Source organism: Eleutherodactylus coqui, chromosome 3, assembly GCF_035609145.1.
Source record: "Eleutherodactylus coqui strain aEleCoq1 chromosome 3, aEleCoq1.hap1, whole genome shotgun sequence".
In the NCBI taxonomy this organism is placed as follows: domain Eukaryota; kingdom Metazoa; phylum Chordata; class Amphibia; order Anura; family Eleutherodactylidae; genus Eleutherodactylus; species Eleutherodactylus coqui.
Window position 1 is genome coordinate 252396836 of NC_089839.1, and position 19781 is coordinate 252416616.

The window sequence follows — 19781 nt, forward strand, 5'->3', positions numbered from 1 at the left end:
CAGTGCATTCGTGTACATCTGTTTGGAAAAAAAAATGCAATTTGTGATCTCCCGCATGCAATAAAAGAAAATAAATGTAATGATGACCCTCAATGCATCTGCTAAGGAAATCCGCACCTGTTGTGGACATGAGGCCTAAGGCTTCCTTATTGCAACATTTTTGAAAGCTTCTTTAAAAAACACATTTCAACTTTTTAATAGCATTTTTGGTGGCAAAAGCCGTGACCAATTCAACAAAATCCAAAATATTATGTAGGTATATTTTTCGATAATTTTGTACTGACTTCAAATTAACAGGGTTTCAGCTTCTTGGCCAAAAGTATTTAAAAAAGGAAACGAATATCATGAATAATACTGACCAGTCTAAAGAGGGCCTGCCTGATGTAGTAAATAGTTGTACTCCATGAAATAACAGTTTTGGAGCCTCTTTTCTTCTATCTCTGTTCCTCTGATGTCATCGCACCGTTATCAGCAGGCCCCTCTGATGTCATTGCACCGTTATCAGCAGGCCATGTCCGTACAGCCTGACACTGTTGGCCTTGTTGCGAAATGTTAGACTATATGGGACGTGTCCCTATTGATGATAAGCATTGTAACGCCTAGGAGGCCTCGGAGGAGTAGCAGGGGAACGGCACTGCAGAGATTAAAAAAAAAAAGATGAGTCAAGATTGTTTCATTGGGACTGTAAGTGTAAGTATGTACTTGGACATGTTGCAAGGAGCTCACTAGTTCTTTTTAGGCTGGTTTCACACAGGTGATAAAATTGCGCAATTTTCCACACCATGCGAGAGCGCATGGAAACACAGAATTGTGGTATGAAACCCATGGTTTTTAATGGTGTCCTTCACATTTGTGATGTTTTCACTTATGCGATGTTGCATGGGAAAAAAAATTGCGGCCTGCAAGAAATCTCTTCTCGCGGCGATCTCTCCACGGCCGTGTGACACCAGCCTTAGGCCGCCTGCAGACGGGCGGGTCGGATCTGGCGGCGAGAATTCTCACGTACTCACCCGCGCTTGGCGGCCCCGGCTCTTTCATGTGCCGGCAGCCGGCGCAGACCGGAGCCGGCGGCCGGGTGAGTGACGTTTCTGTGCGAGGCTCTGCGAGCCCCGCACAGAAATAGGACATGCCACGTTTTTTTTGCCGCGCGACATTTCGCGCGGCCAAACCGCGGCCGTCTGCATAGGAGTGCGTATTGTAATGCACTCCTATGCAGGCTTTCAGTGGCGGAAATCCCGCGGAAAATCACGCCGCGGGATTTCCGCCCGTGTGCAGGCGGCCACAGGCTTCTACTCGCACATTGCAGATTTGTATCAGAAACTTGTCAAGAGTCTGATATACAATCTCTACTTTATAAAGAAAAAAAAAAAAGAATCGTGTGAAGCTCATTCTAATTTACCTTAAAAACAATTTTAATTGGCACAGGAGGAAAAGGAGCCGCCCAAGGTTTTGGAAGCCGTCGAATCTGCACCCCCAGGTCAAGTCGCAGATGACGCCATGTTGGACTGCGCTCAAGATGAGAAGGTAAAGCTAGTTGTATAGGCTTCTCAGTGTGGGTCTCTGATATACGGCTCAGTTATTTCAAGTAGTTGGAAGTTCACATGACAATAAAAGTAATATTTTTGCAACCGCATACGGGAAATTGACTGAAATCAGAAATCTGGATGTTATTTATAATCCTATTCTGCAAATGTTTTGCAATGAGAAAAAAGGAAGTATCCTTAAAAAAATGTACATTAAATCAGCGTATGCCAGTAGGTGGGGGGTCTACTCTAGCCAAAATCTATACTTATAGCCATAACACCCCTCCCCCACAATGTTTTCTGCTATGGAGATGCTATATGTGAGATCCACTCGGCCGGCGTCTTGTTAACAAGCAGGTTCTTCCGGTGACGAGGTGGCGTCATTTCTGTAGGCATCTGTTACTGGAAATGACAGCAGCCGTATGTGCATGACTGCTCTCACATCTGATATGATTGTCTCCCATATCTGCAGGCGCTCATGCGGAAAGTAGGTGCAGCTTATTGTCCGTTAACTTGTTCAGCAGAGAGAATAACTTTTTTTTTTCTTTCCCTTTTTACTCTTGATTTTGTGCAGGCCAAAAACCCAGAAGCGGTGCTAGATGTACCTCTTGGCGACAGTGACAATAACAACGTGGAGAAAGCCGCTATGAACTTGGATACAAGTGTAGAAAACATTTCCAGTCCATCTACCTCAGACATCCCTCCAGACCCGCTGCCCGAGTAAGCTTTGTTTTATATAGAACCTCCTCAGGTTTTGCCAAGCTGTGTTCTGCCTTATTTTCCTGCTTTATTTCTCTGTTATCAACCAAATTTGAATGTTAAGACTACCAAATATATTTTTAGCAGTATTAAGTTATTTGCAAAGTCCTTCTATGATGTATATTGGCAATAACGGTAACTTTTTAAAAAATGTTTCTATTCGAGCTGTTAAAGGGGTATTTTATCATATAAGATGCTGGCCGATCACTAGGATAGGTCCAACCTCTGGTGACCCCCACCGATCCTTAAGGAGGTTGTACCAGAATTGCATATGTGGACAGAGGATAACTTGCTGATCGGTGGGAGTCTCGCCGCTTAGAACCCCAACAATCTGAACAATCTGAAGGAAAGGGGACGACCCTTGTCTCCCTCTGCCTGTCACTGCGGGGGTCACTTCTTCCCCTGTAGTGATGTCAGAATGAATGGAGCGCTGGTCAAGCATGCACAGTTTGCATTCCATTCTTTACAGTAGGACTGACAGAAATAGCCGAGTGACAAGTGCTCAGGTGTGTATGTATAGGGGATTGCTTGCAATTTTGGTGCAACACCTTTTAAAATGAAGGGGGTGCAGTGTTCGCTCTCCCTCACTGACTTTCCTCTGCACAGCAGCGCTCCTGGCCACCCACTACGGAAGGCTCTGTAACGACCTTCAAATGCATGGGGTGGCCAGGAGCGTGGATGTGCAGGATAACTAACTTATTGCCACCTTGTCACCTTCATTCTCAGATTTGGTGGAGGCCCCAGAGGTTGGAGCCCCACCGAACAGTTATAGCATCACTTTTTTTAAAAGTTATGCAAATAATTCAGATGAAACAATATCTCTGCAGCGCCACCTATTGGAATTCCATCTCCCTTATTTGCATATTACCCAGAGGAGCTTGAATGGCCTTATAAGTCTCCTAACTCACTCCCCTACTAGGTGCTCTCCCTAAAGAGAAAAGCTAGCATTTCTGACCCTTTTTTTAAAGTTAGGAATACCCCTTCAAAGGTTAGGAATACCCCTTTAAAGGTTAACTCAGCAGTAGTCTCCACTCCTCCACATCACACTTGTAGAGCTTTAGGAAGCCACATATATTTGGGCACATGTTTGACACTGTCCATTTAACAAAAGCTCTCTAGCTCTACAGTTTGAGAGGACTTGTTTAGTGGCCAGCACTGACTACCCGCTCTCCGGTGTGGGTATACATCCCTTTTCTGGAGCCCTGTGTGTGTGACATGGGCAGGGAAACTCGCCTGTAAATGGTCAGATCTTCTTTAGTCTGGGTTTACGTTCACTGCGGACAGGCAGAGGCATCATTGGCTCGTTCATACAGACTACAGGAGTGCAAACAAGTAACCCTTCCCATTGTACATATGGTTATATACAACCTAACTGCACGTGCCCTGTGCCACTAGGACATCTATAGCAGTCCACAGCATATGCTGTTTATGGAGCTGGCTTGGGGCTGAGCCCGCTTCGTACATGGCGGGTTATTGGATGTCTTTGACACTTATACCCACCTGCAACAGCCACGATCAGAGAGAACTCTGATTGCAGCTGTTAGCCCTTTAAATGCCGCTGTCAGTCCTGACAGCAGCATTTAAATGTACCCATCAATTGGGAGTTAAATGTCCTGAACAGCCCTGCTGCAATAAGATCTTGGGGGTGCTGGTCAGATGTTATGACCACCTGGGACATCCTGAAGGCTCCCAAGGGCTGCCATGATCGTTTGCCTATTAAGATGTGCCTGTAGCGTGTCTTTAGCAGACAGCCTGTTAAAATGCAGTATAATGCAATACAGTGATATTTCATTATACTATATAAGCAATAAAGTGATTGCAAGTTCAAGCCCCCTGTGGGAACAAATAAGAGTAAAAATATGTAAAATGAAGATTTTTTTTTATGTTGATATTATTGCTGCACACACCAATGTCCAAATTATTGAAAAATCACTTTAATAATCCCACATAATTAACTCTGTCAAAAAAAATATACTTAATGGCAGAATTGTGCCAATTTTGGTTACTCTGTCTCCAAGAAAAAAAAAAGAATAAAAAAACAATTAAAAAGCTGTATACTCCTGAAAATGGTATCCATCCAAGCTACAGGTCACCCCACACACGGCCTCATTGAAGGAGAAATGGTTATGAAGGGCACAATATGGCTTTTTTTTTTTTTTTTTTTTTTTTTTTGTATTTTGCTATATATATTTTTTTGGAAGTAGGAATCTCAGAACTGCAGAATGTAACGTGGACACAGGAGCATCAGTACCTTTTAGTTATGAGAGGGTTAAAGCCGTTGCTCCTGGAGGCAGAGTCCCACCCTCAATGATCCGCATATCATTGCTGCTGAAATACATTCTATAATATGACACAAAATGCTTCCAAGTAAAGTCTGGCAGACAATGGCGCAGTACGTGCCGTACAAACAGCATTAGCAGAAACTAACTTCACAATCTGCCAAGTGTTAGTAGTGTTGCTGCACAATGGCCTTTCCTCTGTTTGGGTTGGCCGACTCCTCGCTGAGTTGTATGTGACCGTTTTGTAAAGATCCTCTTGCGAGTCGTGTAGTACATTATACGATTGCTCTAGCTACTAGAATCCATGCAGGCGGGACAACTGGTAAGATTACTCTTTGTATTGGGAATACTTCCCCAGCTCTCAAGTAAACCTAAATAGTTACTTAAATGGAAGGTTTGACAGCAGATAAGATGGGGACAGCTATAGAAGGGCCTAAAATGTTTGCCCGTGCCAAGCAATCGCAGAGCGGCTTTCATTTTCCAATAGTATTAAGAAATGGAAGTTGTGCTATGACTAGTAGTTAGCAACTTATTAACACTTAGTCTGTTAGTTTGACCTCTCCAAATTGCCGACCTCTGACAGCGAGAACAGGGTGTTGGTGATACAGATTTCCCTGTCCAGCGCTATAACTGCCGGTGCTCAGTGTCCCAGGCTACCTGAACTGCGCCCTCAGGTCCTTCCCTCTGCGTTGAGTGACGGCTCTATCATTCATCCTGGAACCCATTACAACAGTCATTCGGAGCAGAGCGCAGATGAGGGGAGCGCTCAGCAAAAGTAGTAAATGCAACACCCCCCCCCGCCAACAAAAAGTGCATTTGATAGCGCCATCATTGCACCCACCCGTAGAGTAGATGCATGGTGAATAAACAATGCAAAAAAAAATGGTAGAATTGCTGTTTATTCCCTCGTTTTTCCTCATCGCACAAAAGCTAATAAATAATGCTAAATGCACCCTAAAAAATGCCATTAAAGAATAAAACTCACACCACAAAAAAACCAAGGCCTCATACGTAGTTCGTAGTTGAGGTTCTTTCTAATGTAGTCAGTTTTTCCTGCATCCCCAGGACAAGCGCTGGGCAGATACCGGGTCCGGTGGGACTGTTGGGAGGTTCAGGATTCTGTATGCGGCTGTGGACTGTCCCACACAAGGCCTGCTGGGAGGTTTTGGCCTGCAGAGTTGTGAGCTCAGCGATGTGACCTCCCTTAACTTAGGAGCAGCATAGCAGAGATAATGCAAAGTATTGGAGAAGTTGTTTCAGTACATGTAAACTAGTCATCAGAAAAGATTCAATGCAAATGTTCACCAGATTGTCAGTAAAACAAATCCCCGTCCCCCAGCTGAGCCCTACCCAAAATGACAAACAAGGGTATACTCTCCTCTCCTGGAGCCCAGTGGGTAGCCAGCACTGGCGTCGTTGGTGACTTCTGGGTAGACGGGCCGGGTGAAAGCAGGTCATTGATGTGGCCAATCAGAAGCCGCTGCGTCACCGTCGGTGTTCATATCCTGGCTGTCATTATGCCAGGAGTCTGGCGACATGACGCTGCCACCTCTGATTGGGTGCAGCAGTCACATGTTTCTGCCGAGCCCATCTACTCAGAAGTCACAGCAGATGCCAACGCTGGCTGTCAGTTGCGTGTTGGGTCCCCAGTAGGGGAGAATACCCTCATTTGTTTCAGGCAGGGCCCAGCTGGGAGACAAGGTTTGGTTTTAATGACGACCCCTTATATTGTTGTAGCCAGCCTAAGGCAGTACATTGACGTTGGTTGTCCTCAGTCCACCGATATATGATGTGTTAATGACGCTACCTGCTACTACGTAACCATGATTGTATGCAAAGCGGATACCATAAGATTTTTGTTGGGTTTCATGACTATTAGATCATTACTAGAAATGACAAGTGACTGTAAAGACCTCCCTAAAATTGGATTGTGTTTGGTGGTCTGCTAACTATGTAATATACATTAGGGGACCACAAGACTTAATCCGATCTCCGCTTCCAGATATGAAATGAAATTGTCTGTATTGACTTGTTCTGGGCTATTTTCTGTATAACTTGCTGGCAATCTGAGTTCCTGACCAAAGGATTATGGCTGACGGTTATAGTAACTGAAGCCAGCTCACCCGCTTGTAAGTACCTGCTATAGTAGAAAAGGTATCTTGGCTCGCCACATTGTACCCAAAACATGCCAAGTCTTCTCTGGAACAACATACTTAACCTAATTGTGGGAAATAAAACACAAATCTGGAGTCTCCATAAGCCGGTCATCTGTTCTGTGTCTTGCGCTTGAATTTCTGCTTCCAGTTTTAGTGGCATTTCTGTGCCAGAAGCTAGTGATGTAGGTTTTCTGGGTGGATTAAAAGAATTTTTTTTTTCCCCCGTCTTAAAAAATTCTATAGATGCTTCTCGTTTGTAAGACACATGTGGCAGTGCTGCCTCCAGAATAGATGATGGGCCAGGGATAACTGCAAACTAGTGTCAGCAGCTTATTGGCTACAAGAACATTTTAAAGGTGTTGTCCAGGACTTCTACTATTTCTGGATAACCCATCGGTAGTTGATTGACAGGAGTCTACCACCCGGGATCCCCTGCTGATCAGTTGATTACTCGGACTGCTGTCAGCACGCACAGCGCTGGAAGCAGATATCCGCTGCAATGTTACCTGCGTTTGGCTTCAATGGGAGCTGTACCAACACAGACCACTACAATATGGATAGTGTTATATGCTTCCAGCGCAGTTCATGCTGACGGCGGGCGGGGTGATCAGCTGACCCGGTGGACTGCTACCGATCAACTATGGGTGGGCTACCCTGGAGATGGGTCATTGATGGTAAAAGGCCTGCACGACCGCTTTTAATTTTATGGAACAACCACCCCCAATCCTTCCTCTTGGTTTTCCTCTATTTCTGCTCTCTATGATATGGGCGCATAAAACTAGATGTAAGGTGTTTGTTCTGGTTTATTGTCCTAGTTCTATAGAACTGTACAGATTTTCTGTTTCTGACCTGCTATAAAAAAAATGTATCTTGCCATACCTATTCTCTTTAATGTCTGTTTGCAGTTTTGGGGCCCATCTCTCACGGCTCCAGTAGATCTAAAGTAACTCAAGTAGTTTTTGTTTAGAAATTTCCTATTGTTTTGGGTCTGCATAGCCTGTGCAGACCTGTGTGTTGTCACGGTTACAGACTACAAACAAGCCCTGACTATGTAGTCAGATCTTCCATTCATGTGTTACACTGCTCCCTCCACTAGCTAACCTACATGGGTAGAGGGGAGTAACACAGGACTTCAGTGTCCAAATGCATACAGAGTTTGGACATGGAGACCGTTTTATGCAAAACGGAGTACGTTTTAATTAATACTACTCGCTAATTTTATTATTTATTTTTTGCTTATTGTATTGAAGCAAGAAACCCAGAATATGAACAGCGCCTAAAGTTTTTAAAATCTACATTATTAGTATTAGAACACAAATGGCTGCTCAAAAGATTTCAGGCTCTGTTCACATCAACATCTTGGTTTCAGCCCTAAATAATGGACATGGGCAGCTACTGCCTGATGCCTATTGAGTTATATAATAGGGGATCCGTCAGGTTCCCTAATGGTGGTTTTCATTTTGATGGGGAAAAATGCAGCAGGAATCTACAATGGAGGCTCCTGACTTGTCCGTATGCTGCCCATACACATGAGGTGGCTGTTGACTAAATTCTTGGAGGCCACCTCCAATCACTCCTACACATGCATGCGTGACTCGGCCCGGTGTGCATATGTAGTGAGGAGACAGCCGCAGCCAAGTCCCCTCCGGCAGCAGCTTATCTCCCTAGTACAAAAGGATTGAAACACAACTGCCTGATCCTGATCTCCCCCGACATCTGCTGTTTGGGGGGGAAGTGAGGAGGCAGCCGTACCAATTGGTTGACCAACCTCAACTCCTCAAGAGGCAGGTTCAGCCGATCTAACTTGCTGGGATTTGTAAACTCAATGTTGGGCTTCGGTTTGCTGTGCAATGCATTTTCATACAATGGCTTTTACTTTGCTTAACCTTGTAAGAATGTGGTTTTAAGCTGGCCCTAAATATTAGAGAAAAGCATGACTGGTCCAAGACAAGTTGCCATTCTGCAGACACCTATGTCAGACTTTGTCTATGGCTCTCGTCCATAACCCAAGTATCCACTCCCATCTTACCCGATGATTTCTCACTGGCAGGAACAGCCAAGGGGCAAGAGATGAAATTGGTTCTGGCTGACACTTTGCCGATTACTACAAGCTTGTCTCTAACATCTATGGGCAGCTTTAGTCAGAACGGCCGCGCTCTGTGCGGGCTCCATGCTCTGAATTGCTGACCATCTGCCAAAACCACAACCCTGTTTGATGACAAACGTCCCCAGCATTTCAAGCTTCTAATCCGTATTGGCATTGATTTTGATGCGCCGCTTTCTGCTTTTTTTTTTTTTTTTCCCCCACCTTCTGGCCCCCTAACAGCCTTAAATGTCCGTAATGGTTATTGCATGGTAAGCTTTTTGTTTACGTTCCACTTTCCCCAGGGTAAAAAGGATGTTATTTCTCTCCCCTCAGTGCAATAGAAGCGTCCAGCGCTCCTCTCCCTGTAGTCAGCCCTAGTGACAGTGAGCAGTCAGAACCTGACTGTGACATTGGGGGGGCAGTAGAGGTTCAGCCTCAGAGCGAGCCATCCTTTATCAGTCCAGCAAGGTGAGTATTGAAGTAGGTTGCAATGCTTTTTAATGCAAAATCATTCCAAAAAAACGAAACCCGAAAAAGGTAATTTCATCTGCTACTACAAGCACGCAGCATCCAATGGCTCACCAGCTTCGCTTGCATTTATTTTTTTCCATGGCGCCTGTGATTTTGCATATTATCTGTGCATGGGATATAGCAAAGCACAAGTGCAACTAAAGGCTTTGGGAGGATTTGTACTCCAGTTGTTCTTCCAGCTGCAGCTTCATTCTGTATCTGCACTCCGGTGACTTATAGGGAAGGCAGACCTGTATAATGGGGACAGATGTGGCCAAGGGGTGCAAAATTAGTATGATTGTGGTTCAGTTTGTATGAGGTTTACGAGGTCAGGCCTGGGGTCATGCATTTTTCCTTTAATGCTTTTGCAGCTGCACATTTTTGCTTTTTGTGTAATTGATGCAAAACCTTGACAATATGTAGCGGACAATGGAAATGGCATTAGAGCATGTGATCTATTTTGTGTCATGACGATCTTGAAGAGCGCTCGGAGCGATCTGTATTGTAATCCATTTCTTCATGCTGTGTTGTTGCCATGTCACAGCTTACTGCACCTTATACAATCTACATGCTTGCTTCCAGACATATGCATGCTATGTAATCGGGCCTTTTTGTATATAGATTTTTTTTTTTTCTTTTTTTCCCTTCTCAACAATCCCGTTTTTCTTAGTTTTATCAATGAACATGTTGAAAACATCTCTGTTCCAAACAAAAAGCGAAAAGAAACTTCACCTGATGTGGAGGTCAAGGCGTCGACGCTAGAAAAGGACGCAGAAAATCAGAAGTTGTCCCTCAATATTTCAGAAGACTTGGATAAAGAGGTAAGTGGTAGTGACCGTCTGAGGCTGAGACCCCTGTGGAGTGTATACACGAGTTTGAGATCGCTGGGACCCTAAAGCCGGCTGTGCACAGTAGATGAAATTTGACCAGCAATTTTGATTGGCAGAAGTATGGTCCTTCTTTCCCTGCCACGTTGGCATCTGGTCTGCCAGTAGATTATCACTTTTAAAGTATTCAAAAGAAAAGAAGGGGCATTTGCCAGTGGCAATCTAATGTGCCTGATCCTAGTCACGCTTCATATATGGGACCGTGAGCGGTTTATGTTGGCCCAGCTACACTGCATAAAATGGAAATGCATTATAGGTCATATAGTTCCATCTGAAGTGTTTAAATAGTAAAGATTTTACCTTTTTTGAAGCACTAAAAATCGTGTTTTTATGGGAGGATGAGCTTCACGATAAAGCATCTGGGGAGCTCTGTAAGAAAAAATTGACCACACCACAGAATGTAAATACAATAACATGCATGCCCCTATTGAAACGTTGTGTTCATGGCCGTGTTGTGCTTGGGACATTTAAAGAATACTCTAAAGGTCCATTTACACGGAGCGATGAGCGCTCAAAAATCGCTAAAAAGCGATCGTTGGAGCGATCATTGCTGCGTCTAAACATGCATCCATCGTGCACTTTTCGTACACTGCTAGCTGATCGTTAAATTCAGGCCAACCTAAAAATCGTTGTCCAACCTTATCAGGAGTTCTGCGCGGGTAGTGCTGATAGCATTGTTTCCCGCTGGAGAACAAAGGAACTGAAAGCAGATAAGAGCCCTAGGGCTATTAAGTGCTTTCAGCTAAAGGCTTCATTTGCACACTAATAAGCTATTAAGTAGCTGAGTAGCTACTTAATACTTTGTCAAATGATTGCTCAAAGCTGTCACTCAAACTGTCATTTGAGCGATCATTGCTTCGTGTAACTGGGCCTTAAGGCTCTCTGCGGTGTTTACTTTTTCATCAAGGGTTCCAATATGATTGCAATGTGCAGATCCCACATTTCTTGCAGATGGAAGCCATGATGCAAATGTGAACAGAACCTAATCAGGCAATTCCAATGAGTGTAGTAGATTTCTAGTTACTTGGAGGATCGTCAACCACTGATGAGGCCCTTTTACACAAGCTAATGGTCGGGCATGAACATTTGCCCATCACTTGCTTGTTGTCAGCACATTAGCCCACCCACCCATATGTGTAAATATGGATGTGCTTCAGACGAATGCTATTTGTGTGAGGGTAAATAATTGTAGTAGTGATCATTCATCCCCCCATCGGTGATGCTCAGATGCTTGTGAACAGTAGTGACGAGCACCAGTTGACATGCTATCTGTCGATCAATGCTTGTTATACTAGCAGAGTATCAGCTGATATAAAAGAGGCCTTAAAAGGGTTTTTTCCTGAATTAAAATTGTTTTACAACCACTGTGTCCTTCCTGGTTGCTGCTGACCAGGACATGTGACTGCTGCAGCCAATCACTGACTATAGAAGGTCACTGCTGTGGCCAGTGATTGGCTGCGGCAGTCACATGTCCTGGTCAACGGCATCCAGGAAGGACCGAGTGGTTGTCATGCAATTTAAGTTGTCCGACAACCCCTTTTAATCAACATGTTCATAGAGAAGCCGTGTCATCTTGGTCAGCGCTGTGCGAGTGTTTCTCGGTAATTCTCGTTATGCCTATCATAGATGATCAACAACAAAGAAGTAACTGGAGGCGACCCAGTGGTTCCGGGGAACACAAAGGATGACATTCCAACCTTCGATGAATGGAAGAAGCAGGTCATGGAAGTGGAGAAAGAAAAAAGTATGTTCTTACCAGCACCATGTTGTGTGGTGTAACCGCTCCTCTGGATAGCCTTAAATATTTAATATCTGTATATACAGGGAGATGATCAGATGGAGTTGTTTTTCTCCATAGATGGTGACGTATATGAAGTGTCCTAGCATGCCCTGAGTTGTGCAGGGTATGAATAAGTAATCAGGCAATGTTCTCTTGTCCCTGATTTTAGAACTCATTTATTTCTCCCTTATGTCTCCTGTATCGAACACTAAGGATATGTCAGGTCACAATATTAAAGGGCCCAAGTCATCAGCTTGAGCCTCCTAAACTTTGTTATGGGGCTCAAACGTAAGGGGATCTGGGGAGCTGCGATTTATACTTTCCATTAGCTTGTGCTAACGGTGAATCCTTTCACAAGACTTGTGCTCTTCCATAGAGATGAATGGGAGAACGCACGCACACAGTCTTGTGAAAGAGTCACCGTGGGCACAGGGCTGGAAGGGGGGGGGGGGGGGGGAGGATCCAGTGGGTATAAAAAACAGCTCCCCGTATCCCCCGTCCCTTTACCTCTGAACTCCATATACTACATTGTGGGGCTCAAAGAGGACAGAAGCGCTTAAGGTTTCAACTTTAAACAACTCATCTTAATCTCCTGGTCATAGAGGAGGGTCTCAATGTCTCTGCCCACATCTATAACGCCCCAAAAACATCTTACAAGGGACGGTCTCGTACCGGTGTGAACTGTAGAAGACCAGAAGTAAAGCACTTTAATTTTTTTTGCTATTGTATAAAAATGTTGGCAGTACAGAGATATTACTTTTTATCAGTATATTAGGGGTTAACTATATTATGTATACTCATCTTCTACATAACTTTTTATAAGCCGCATCCCAAAACCGGACTGTTTTTCATGCTTGACTTTCTTAATAATAGAATGTGAGCGACTGAAAAGGCCACGGGCAGCCGGGGATCAGCGTCCCGGTCTAGTCTTTTGTAGTCTAATCTCTCCAGAGCCCGCATGTGGAAAGCAGATGAGAAACATGTCGCTAGAATTGGAAGACCTTTTTTTTTGGCTAGAATTTGTTCTAAGCCATTCTCTCACAACAAATCCAGAAGCGTCGGGGGACGTGGTTCACTTTTAATAACATTCCAGAGTTTAATTCTGTGTGAAAAGTTAAGTTTTTGTTTGAAAATGCGTCACTATTTTTGCAACAGTTTTTTTTGTATCTTTCTCTCTATTCACACACGACAGTAATCTGCTGGGGCCTTATGGGAACAAAGCTGTTGGCTCCATTTCACTGATGTGACCTCAGCTGTAAGCCGTATCGCTACTATTTGTGCTCTGAGAATACACCGCTCTCTGCAGACTCAAGGATCTGAATTTAGCTGGAGACTGGAGGGGGGAGGGTCCAGGATTGGATAATCCTCCCCAAAACTGCCCCACATTTGTTCACAGGTTGCATGTGGTATTGCAGACCAGTCTCACTCACTTCAATGGAGTTACGTTGCAATACCAGGAAGTGGTCATGTTTTCCAAAAACTGGACGAGCCCTGCATAAATCGAGAAGCGAAGCTCTTGTTACTCAATCAGTGGGAGCCTCTGCACCCCCTCCAATCAGCCGGTCGATGTGGACGCTGTGGCCCCTTCAGTTTCACCTTCTGCAAGCGCGGGCCACTGCCATGTGTACAGAGCTGTCAACTTTCAGCTCCTACCACCCTGATAGCAGCTGATCACTAGGTGTCCCGAGCTTTGGGTCCCCGCTAACCAACTCTTGATGAACTATCCGGAGGGTAGGTCATCAGATGTTGGAGGACTAAAACTACTACGGGTGGCTTTACATGGGTGTATGTTCAAAAACCGCCTGCAGTAGCGCAGGTCATTTGCACAGTAATCAACATGCTGTTTGTGTTTTTGCACATGTTCTTTTTGCGCTGGCAAGGCCATTTCACTTGGGTGCAGGACACAGCCACACCCCAAGTTAAACTGCTATTTAGCCTAATTAGTTTTCGATGTGTTCTTTTCCCCCACGGAATTGCACAGCCGCACGGGTATCGGTGCCTTTGGTGTGCAAATGTGCACTAAAATAGAGCATGCTGCATTTTTTTTATTTATTTAATTTTTTGTAAAAAAAGAGAAATGCGTATTGTGCGCCAACACGTCCGTGTGAGTTCGCCCTAATACAGGCTCTTCAACAGCCGAGATATTTTTCATTCTAGTCTTTCCCTTTGAAGTACCTGTTTTATGTTCGGATTTAGTCAGTATAACCGGGCGTAGGGTTTACTTTTTGGAATGGCGGAAAGCACTTTATGGCTCCCAGTAACACAACAACTGTTACTGAACGCCCTTAGCTCAGATATTAATAACAAAAGTCACTTGTGTCATATGAGCAGCATACAGCGCTCCTGCAGGGGGAATCTGGCCTCCAGTAAACCCGCGTCGTCACGACTTGGTGGGGTTAGGACTTTACACGGAGTATTTTTACATTCTAATTGTTAATTTTCTGTGTCCAATTAGACTGCGTATACAGACGGATGTGGGCACAAAATAGCTTTACTCTCCAATATATGCATAAAGGGAAATACATATAATGTATGAAGGTAAACCCAGAACTGCCACACAATGTGATCTTGGTACTCCCAAACAGGAAGTTTCTCGCCTACAGTCCCTCCAAGCATGAGAACATGTAACCTATAAAATAATGCAGAGCGGCACTCACAGTTCTGCTCATCAGAATTGCACTTCTAGAACCTTTCAGGAGGAATTGGCCCGCAAGAGGCACCACAACATGGGGGAGTCGCACTGTGTGGGTGCAGTGCTGGAGCAGGGTGGCTGTTAAGCTGTGCCAGCGGCCAGAATGCGACAATTGGATAGTTTAACTTTTTTTTTCTTTTCTTTTAAAGGAATTTCACCTTGTTTTGAGTGGTTTCTTTTTTTTTTTTTCCTCCCGTTTCAAAATTAGTTTTCTTGTTTTTGGCAAAAGTTTACAGCTTGGAGGTTCTGAAATATGATCCTCGGGAGGTTTTTGAGTCTTGTAAAAGAGTCTGCCCCAACATCCACAGGACTGCCTGCAGATTTTGATGTTAAACTGAAAGTGGCTTAAATCTGCAGATAGACCTGTGGATTTTTCTGCAGAATTCTGCTTAAAGGGGTTGTATCACATTTGCAAGTTTTCCCTCATCTTAAGGATGGGGAATAACTTGCTGATTGGTGGGGGTCTTGGCCCCATTGAAATGAATGGAGTGAGGACTGCACATGTTCAGCCAGCGCTCCAGTCACAGAGACATCACTGCGAGGGTAGAAGCGAGCCCTGCAGTGATAGGCAGAGGAAGGACACAAAGTCCCATTCTCAAGATCGGGGGTCTCGGTGGTGAGACCTCTATGATAAGCAAGTTTACCCCATGCTGTGGATAGTAATTACTTGCAATTGTTGAACAACCCCTTCTAGCTACATCTCGGCGTGCATCCTAGTGGAATAAATTGGCCCGCGTTAACGATCCCGATGGGTATTTTTTCTGGTCTGATAGATTTATTATCCATAAAGTATAATGCATAAACCTAGAAACGTGAAAAGGGCAAGTTGTGAGACAACACGACACAAAGCCTGAAAAGGGTTATAAAGGACTGCAAAAACAGCCGGCTGAGTTGGCTACACAGTTCAACTACACAAGTCAAGAGCGGCGCAATAGCAAGAGGAATCAGTCCCCTACTCCTAGTCCTGTAAGCTAAGCTTATGGGCTGAAAGTAGGTGACTCACTGAGTCGGAGGGTGTAAGGTTTATACTTCCCTTCCCCATCGTTCCTCCAATATCAGCGAATGCAGTGACCGATACTACAGGGTGGAGCGCGGTAATTTGCTAATTTGGGAGTGAAATAAAAAAATAATGAACTTGTAAAAACTTTATTTTATATTTTATTTACATTGAACAGTAGTGGAATTTACAAATTATTTGGTTTTAAATATTGTATCTGGCAAATGTTGCCCTTCGCTATCCACACACTGCTGCATACGTTTTCTGAAGTTCTCATGCACTCTTTCAAGCATGTCGACTGGTATTCTGGCAATCTCAGCGTCAATATTGTTCCTTAGGTCTTCCAGGGTGTTGGGACGTTTGCAATACACCTTAGACTTCAGGTAACCCCAAAGGAAAAAATCGCATGGGGCTAAGTCTGGTGAGCGTGCCGGCCAGTTAAGATCACCCCTCAGAGAGATAAGCCGTTCAGGAAACGTTTGCCTTAAAAAATTCATGGTAACTCTCGCTGTGTGTGCAGTGGCACCATCTTGTTGAAACCATGTATCCTCTAATTGCATTGCCTCGAGTGCTGGCTGGAAAAAATCCTGCAGCATAGTTAAGTAATGTTCGGAATTCACAGTTGCCGGAAAAAAGTAAGGGCCAATGATGCCTACTGGTGATAAGGCGCACCACACAGTGACGCGGTCCGAATGCAGAGGTATCTGCAGTGTGTGGATAGCGAAGGTCAACATTTGCCAGATACAATATTTAAAACCAAATAATTTGTAAATTCCACTACTGTTCAATGTAAATAAAATATAAAATAAAGTTTTTACAAGTTCATTATTTTTTTATTTCACTCCCAAATTAGCAAATTACCGCGCTCCACCCTGTACTATGAAGCCTGCGCATTCTAAACTTAAGCTGATTGGACTACTTGGCAGCTCCAGCGAATACATTCAGCGGCGGCTTTCAGCATTGCCATCGGGGAAACAAAAGGGGTGTCATGTATAACCCCTCCCAAAACACAGCGGATCACCTACGTTTAGCCCAGAAGCTCGCCTTACACGTCTCCAAGTGGGTGATAGACACTTTTTTTTAATAATTGATTCTTTTGAACCATTTGAGAGAGAAGGGGGGGGGGGGGGGGGAGCAAAAAATAACCTGGCTCAACTTTTCTCACAGTGTCATGTTAAGTGTTTTTACATTTTTTTCCCTTATGATTTGGATGTTGATCGGATACACGGTCTATCTATAGTAGTGAACCGAAAAGTCTGTATATGAAACACAAATCTATACTGTATGTAGGAATTCATTTTTTCCTAACCTTTGCTTTTTAGGCCAGTCAATGCATCCCTCTGTCAATGGGGTGCAACATACTGTGAAGGTCCAAAAAAATAGGAACAATTATGCTTCTGTGGAATGCGGAGCAAAGATTCTGTCTGCTAATCCTGAGGCCAAGGTAGGTGGAATGGGAACGATTTTTTTCACTTTTTATATATAAAGTGGCTTTTGTTGCTGTTTTTTTTTTCTTTACATATACAAAGTATAATGTTCCGCAGTTGGACGCTCTGCTTGGGGTTCTGAGGGTGGGCACACTTGCCTTTCAGACTACAAGGGATATCTATTATCTAATTGCAGGATGAGTGTTTTAAATTTTCATTGCTGAGGACCCCACCGCTGGGACCCCCAGCAATTACTAGAATGAGGGTCCCGAGTTCAACAATTCTCCTCACTGAACCATCATAGGTAGAGTACTTCTATGGAGTGGTGGTCATACATTAACCCTGCTACTCAATTTATTTTTATTGGGCCGAGTGGTGTACCTAACCGATTCCTTTGGCCCCCTAGATGCTGAATGAGCATTAAATATAAAAACACTGGCCTGCTTTTTTTTTTTTTTTTTTTTTTTCTTTTGCTTTTTTTAAATTATGGAGTACTTTGCTTCTATTTATTTTTCCTTGTTTATTCACTGAGACAGTAGGGTTCTAGTATTGTATAGATTAATTCACTGAAAAGGAATTAATGGAGTGCAATATCTTCCTAAATATCCACGTTTTTTTGAGAATAACTACGTGTGTACCAGTTTCAACAAATTATAATAAACTGCACCAAAGTAGTGGAATAATTATACGAGACCTTCGGTTTATTCCTTAATACAGTCAAGGCCGAATCTGGGCCAACTGGTTACTCTGTGACCCTTGTATCTCTGGGTAACAGACCAATTTCAGGGTGTTCCCTATTACACTTTTATACCTCCACAAAAGACATAACAAATATCAAAAATACTGTTATTCTTTGCTAACACAGCATTGATAACGGAGGCATTATTTTAAAAAAAAAATTTTTGTTGTCATATATGTTTGTCAATTTTTAATAGGATAAATAAGTTATTTTTTAATAATAAAAATTAGATTTTCTAGTGGGTCCTTTTCAGTGAATTATTTATTTTTCCTTGTGCGCAAAATTCATCAATGACATGCGATATTTCAGGAAAGCTGTCAAACACTGAATTTTTGGGACATCGTTCACATCAAAAACTAGCATAAACTGTTTAATGTGGGCATTTGTCTGCAACAATGTAGCAATAACTTTGGTCTGACGCGTACCTGAGCGGAAATGTTCCCAATCGATGGGGGCGGGCTACAGGTTTTAGGCACCTGAATCCAGGGTTCCTTTTTCTAATTCACAGGAATTTCTATATGGTCGTGCTGCTTAGTGTGGAAAGCCCAGAAGTAGTCACTGTTTCCGTGAATACCAAACTGCTGGTGTTTAAATGAAATAGAATAATAAAAGGCCAGAAAGTGATATGATGGAGAAATACTGACTGTTCTATCTGTATCTTATATTCATCTCTGTCTTTCCTTTAGAGCACATCCGCCATACTTGTGGAAAACATGGATCTGTACATGTTAAATCCTTGTAGCACCAAAATCTGGTGAGTAAAATTCCGTGTGTAATCCTATGTATGTGCCCATCTACATGGGACGACTATCCTTCAGAATTGGTCAAATTCACATGGAGCATGGTGATTTGAACAACCATCCCGTGTAGACACCTGCAACGATTGAATACTGAATAATGTGCAGGTCGGTGTAAACGGCGCTCTTGCACATCTGAGTGACTATCTGCTTCAGTGAATGGAGACAGTCGTGGGGAGAACGCTCCTCCAGCCGCCTTCCCCACCTCCATGCTGGCAGCGCTGTGAGTGATGCCAGCGATACTCGCTCTTGTGTAACAGCACAGGATGGAGCATCACTGGGATGAGTGTTGGGTATCATTTGCCCAACAGCCCATCCCGTGTAAATGGGGTCTTATAGCGTGGTCACTTGCCAGTGTAGCAGTGGAGTAATGGCTGCCCCTTGTGGGGTGCCTGGGCACGCTGCCAGCTTGTTTTTGGCCTTTTTTTCTGTGCCGATGTGTAAATCTGATGAAATAATTTGACGTTCCTGAGATAAAATGATGACTTTTTTTCTGAAATCTTCCTTCCAGGTTCGTTATTGAGCTCTGTGAGCCGATCCAAGTTAAGCAGCTTGACATTGCAAATTATGAGCTTTTCTCTTCTACGCCGAGGGATTTCCTGGTTTCCATCAGTGACCGGTATATAGCACACTTTTGGTTTTCTACTATTACATGTGAAGTTTGTATATTAGACGTTAATGTGGAGGAAGTAACACGTGTACATTTGGTTTCACATAGGAAGTTAGAAAATACGAATACAGTTTAGTAGTTCTATTTCTGGTTGGGACTCAGTTTCTGGCCAAATCTTATCTTTGAAGATTTGATTAACCTGTGTGGGGGAGGGGTACCGAATGCCAGTACCTAGTGTGACCTACGCATTATATTAGCTAGTTCATGAATGCACTTGTTTGTTTTGGCCACTCGATTTAGGTATCCTACAAGTAAGTGGGTGAAATTGGGAACTTTCCATGGAAGAGATGAAAGAACAGTCCAGAGTTTTCCTTTGGATGAACAGATGTATGCTAAATATGTCAAGGTAATGCTGGCTCTCATATACAGCGCTCACATTTTGCTTTGGATATACAAAAGATTTCCTTTTGCCGAATAGGAAACAAATTTTGTTTTAAATGGAACTTAGAAATAAGGGGTTTTGAGGCAGAAGAAGCACA

General features: G+C 43.6%; 1 protein-coding gene across 4 annotated transcripts in view; it reads left to right on the forward strand.

Annotated features, from left to right (window-relative positions):
• The window catches only part of SUCO (SUN domain containing ossification factor), a 72076-nt gene that overhangs the window by 21807 nt on the left and 30488 nt on the right, over positions 1 to 19781 (forward strand). For 2 of the 4 annotated variants that reach the window (XM_066597300.1, XM_066597301.1), the window contains exons 3-11: positions 1426 to 1524; positions 2098 to 2243; positions 9137 to 9271; positions 9984 to 10134; positions 11827 to 11944; positions 16992 to 17113; positions 18522 to 18589; positions 19144 to 19251; positions 19543 to 19648. In XM_066597300.1, the coding sequence (XP_066453397.1) occupies positions 1426 to 1524; positions 2098 to 2243; positions 9137 to 9271; positions 9984 to 10134; positions 11827 to 11944; positions 16992 to 17113; positions 18522 to 18589; positions 19144 to 19251; positions 19543 to 19648 (1053 nt within the window). Of the gene's footprint in view, positions 1 to 641; positions 691 to 1425; positions 1525 to 2097; positions 2244 to 9136; positions 9272 to 9983; positions 10135 to 11826; positions 11945 to 16991; positions 17114 to 18521; positions 18590 to 19143; positions 19252 to 19542; positions 19649 to 19781 lie in introns of those variants that run through there. The other 2 variants (XM_066597302.1, XM_066597303.1) reach the window with 2 other exon arrangements.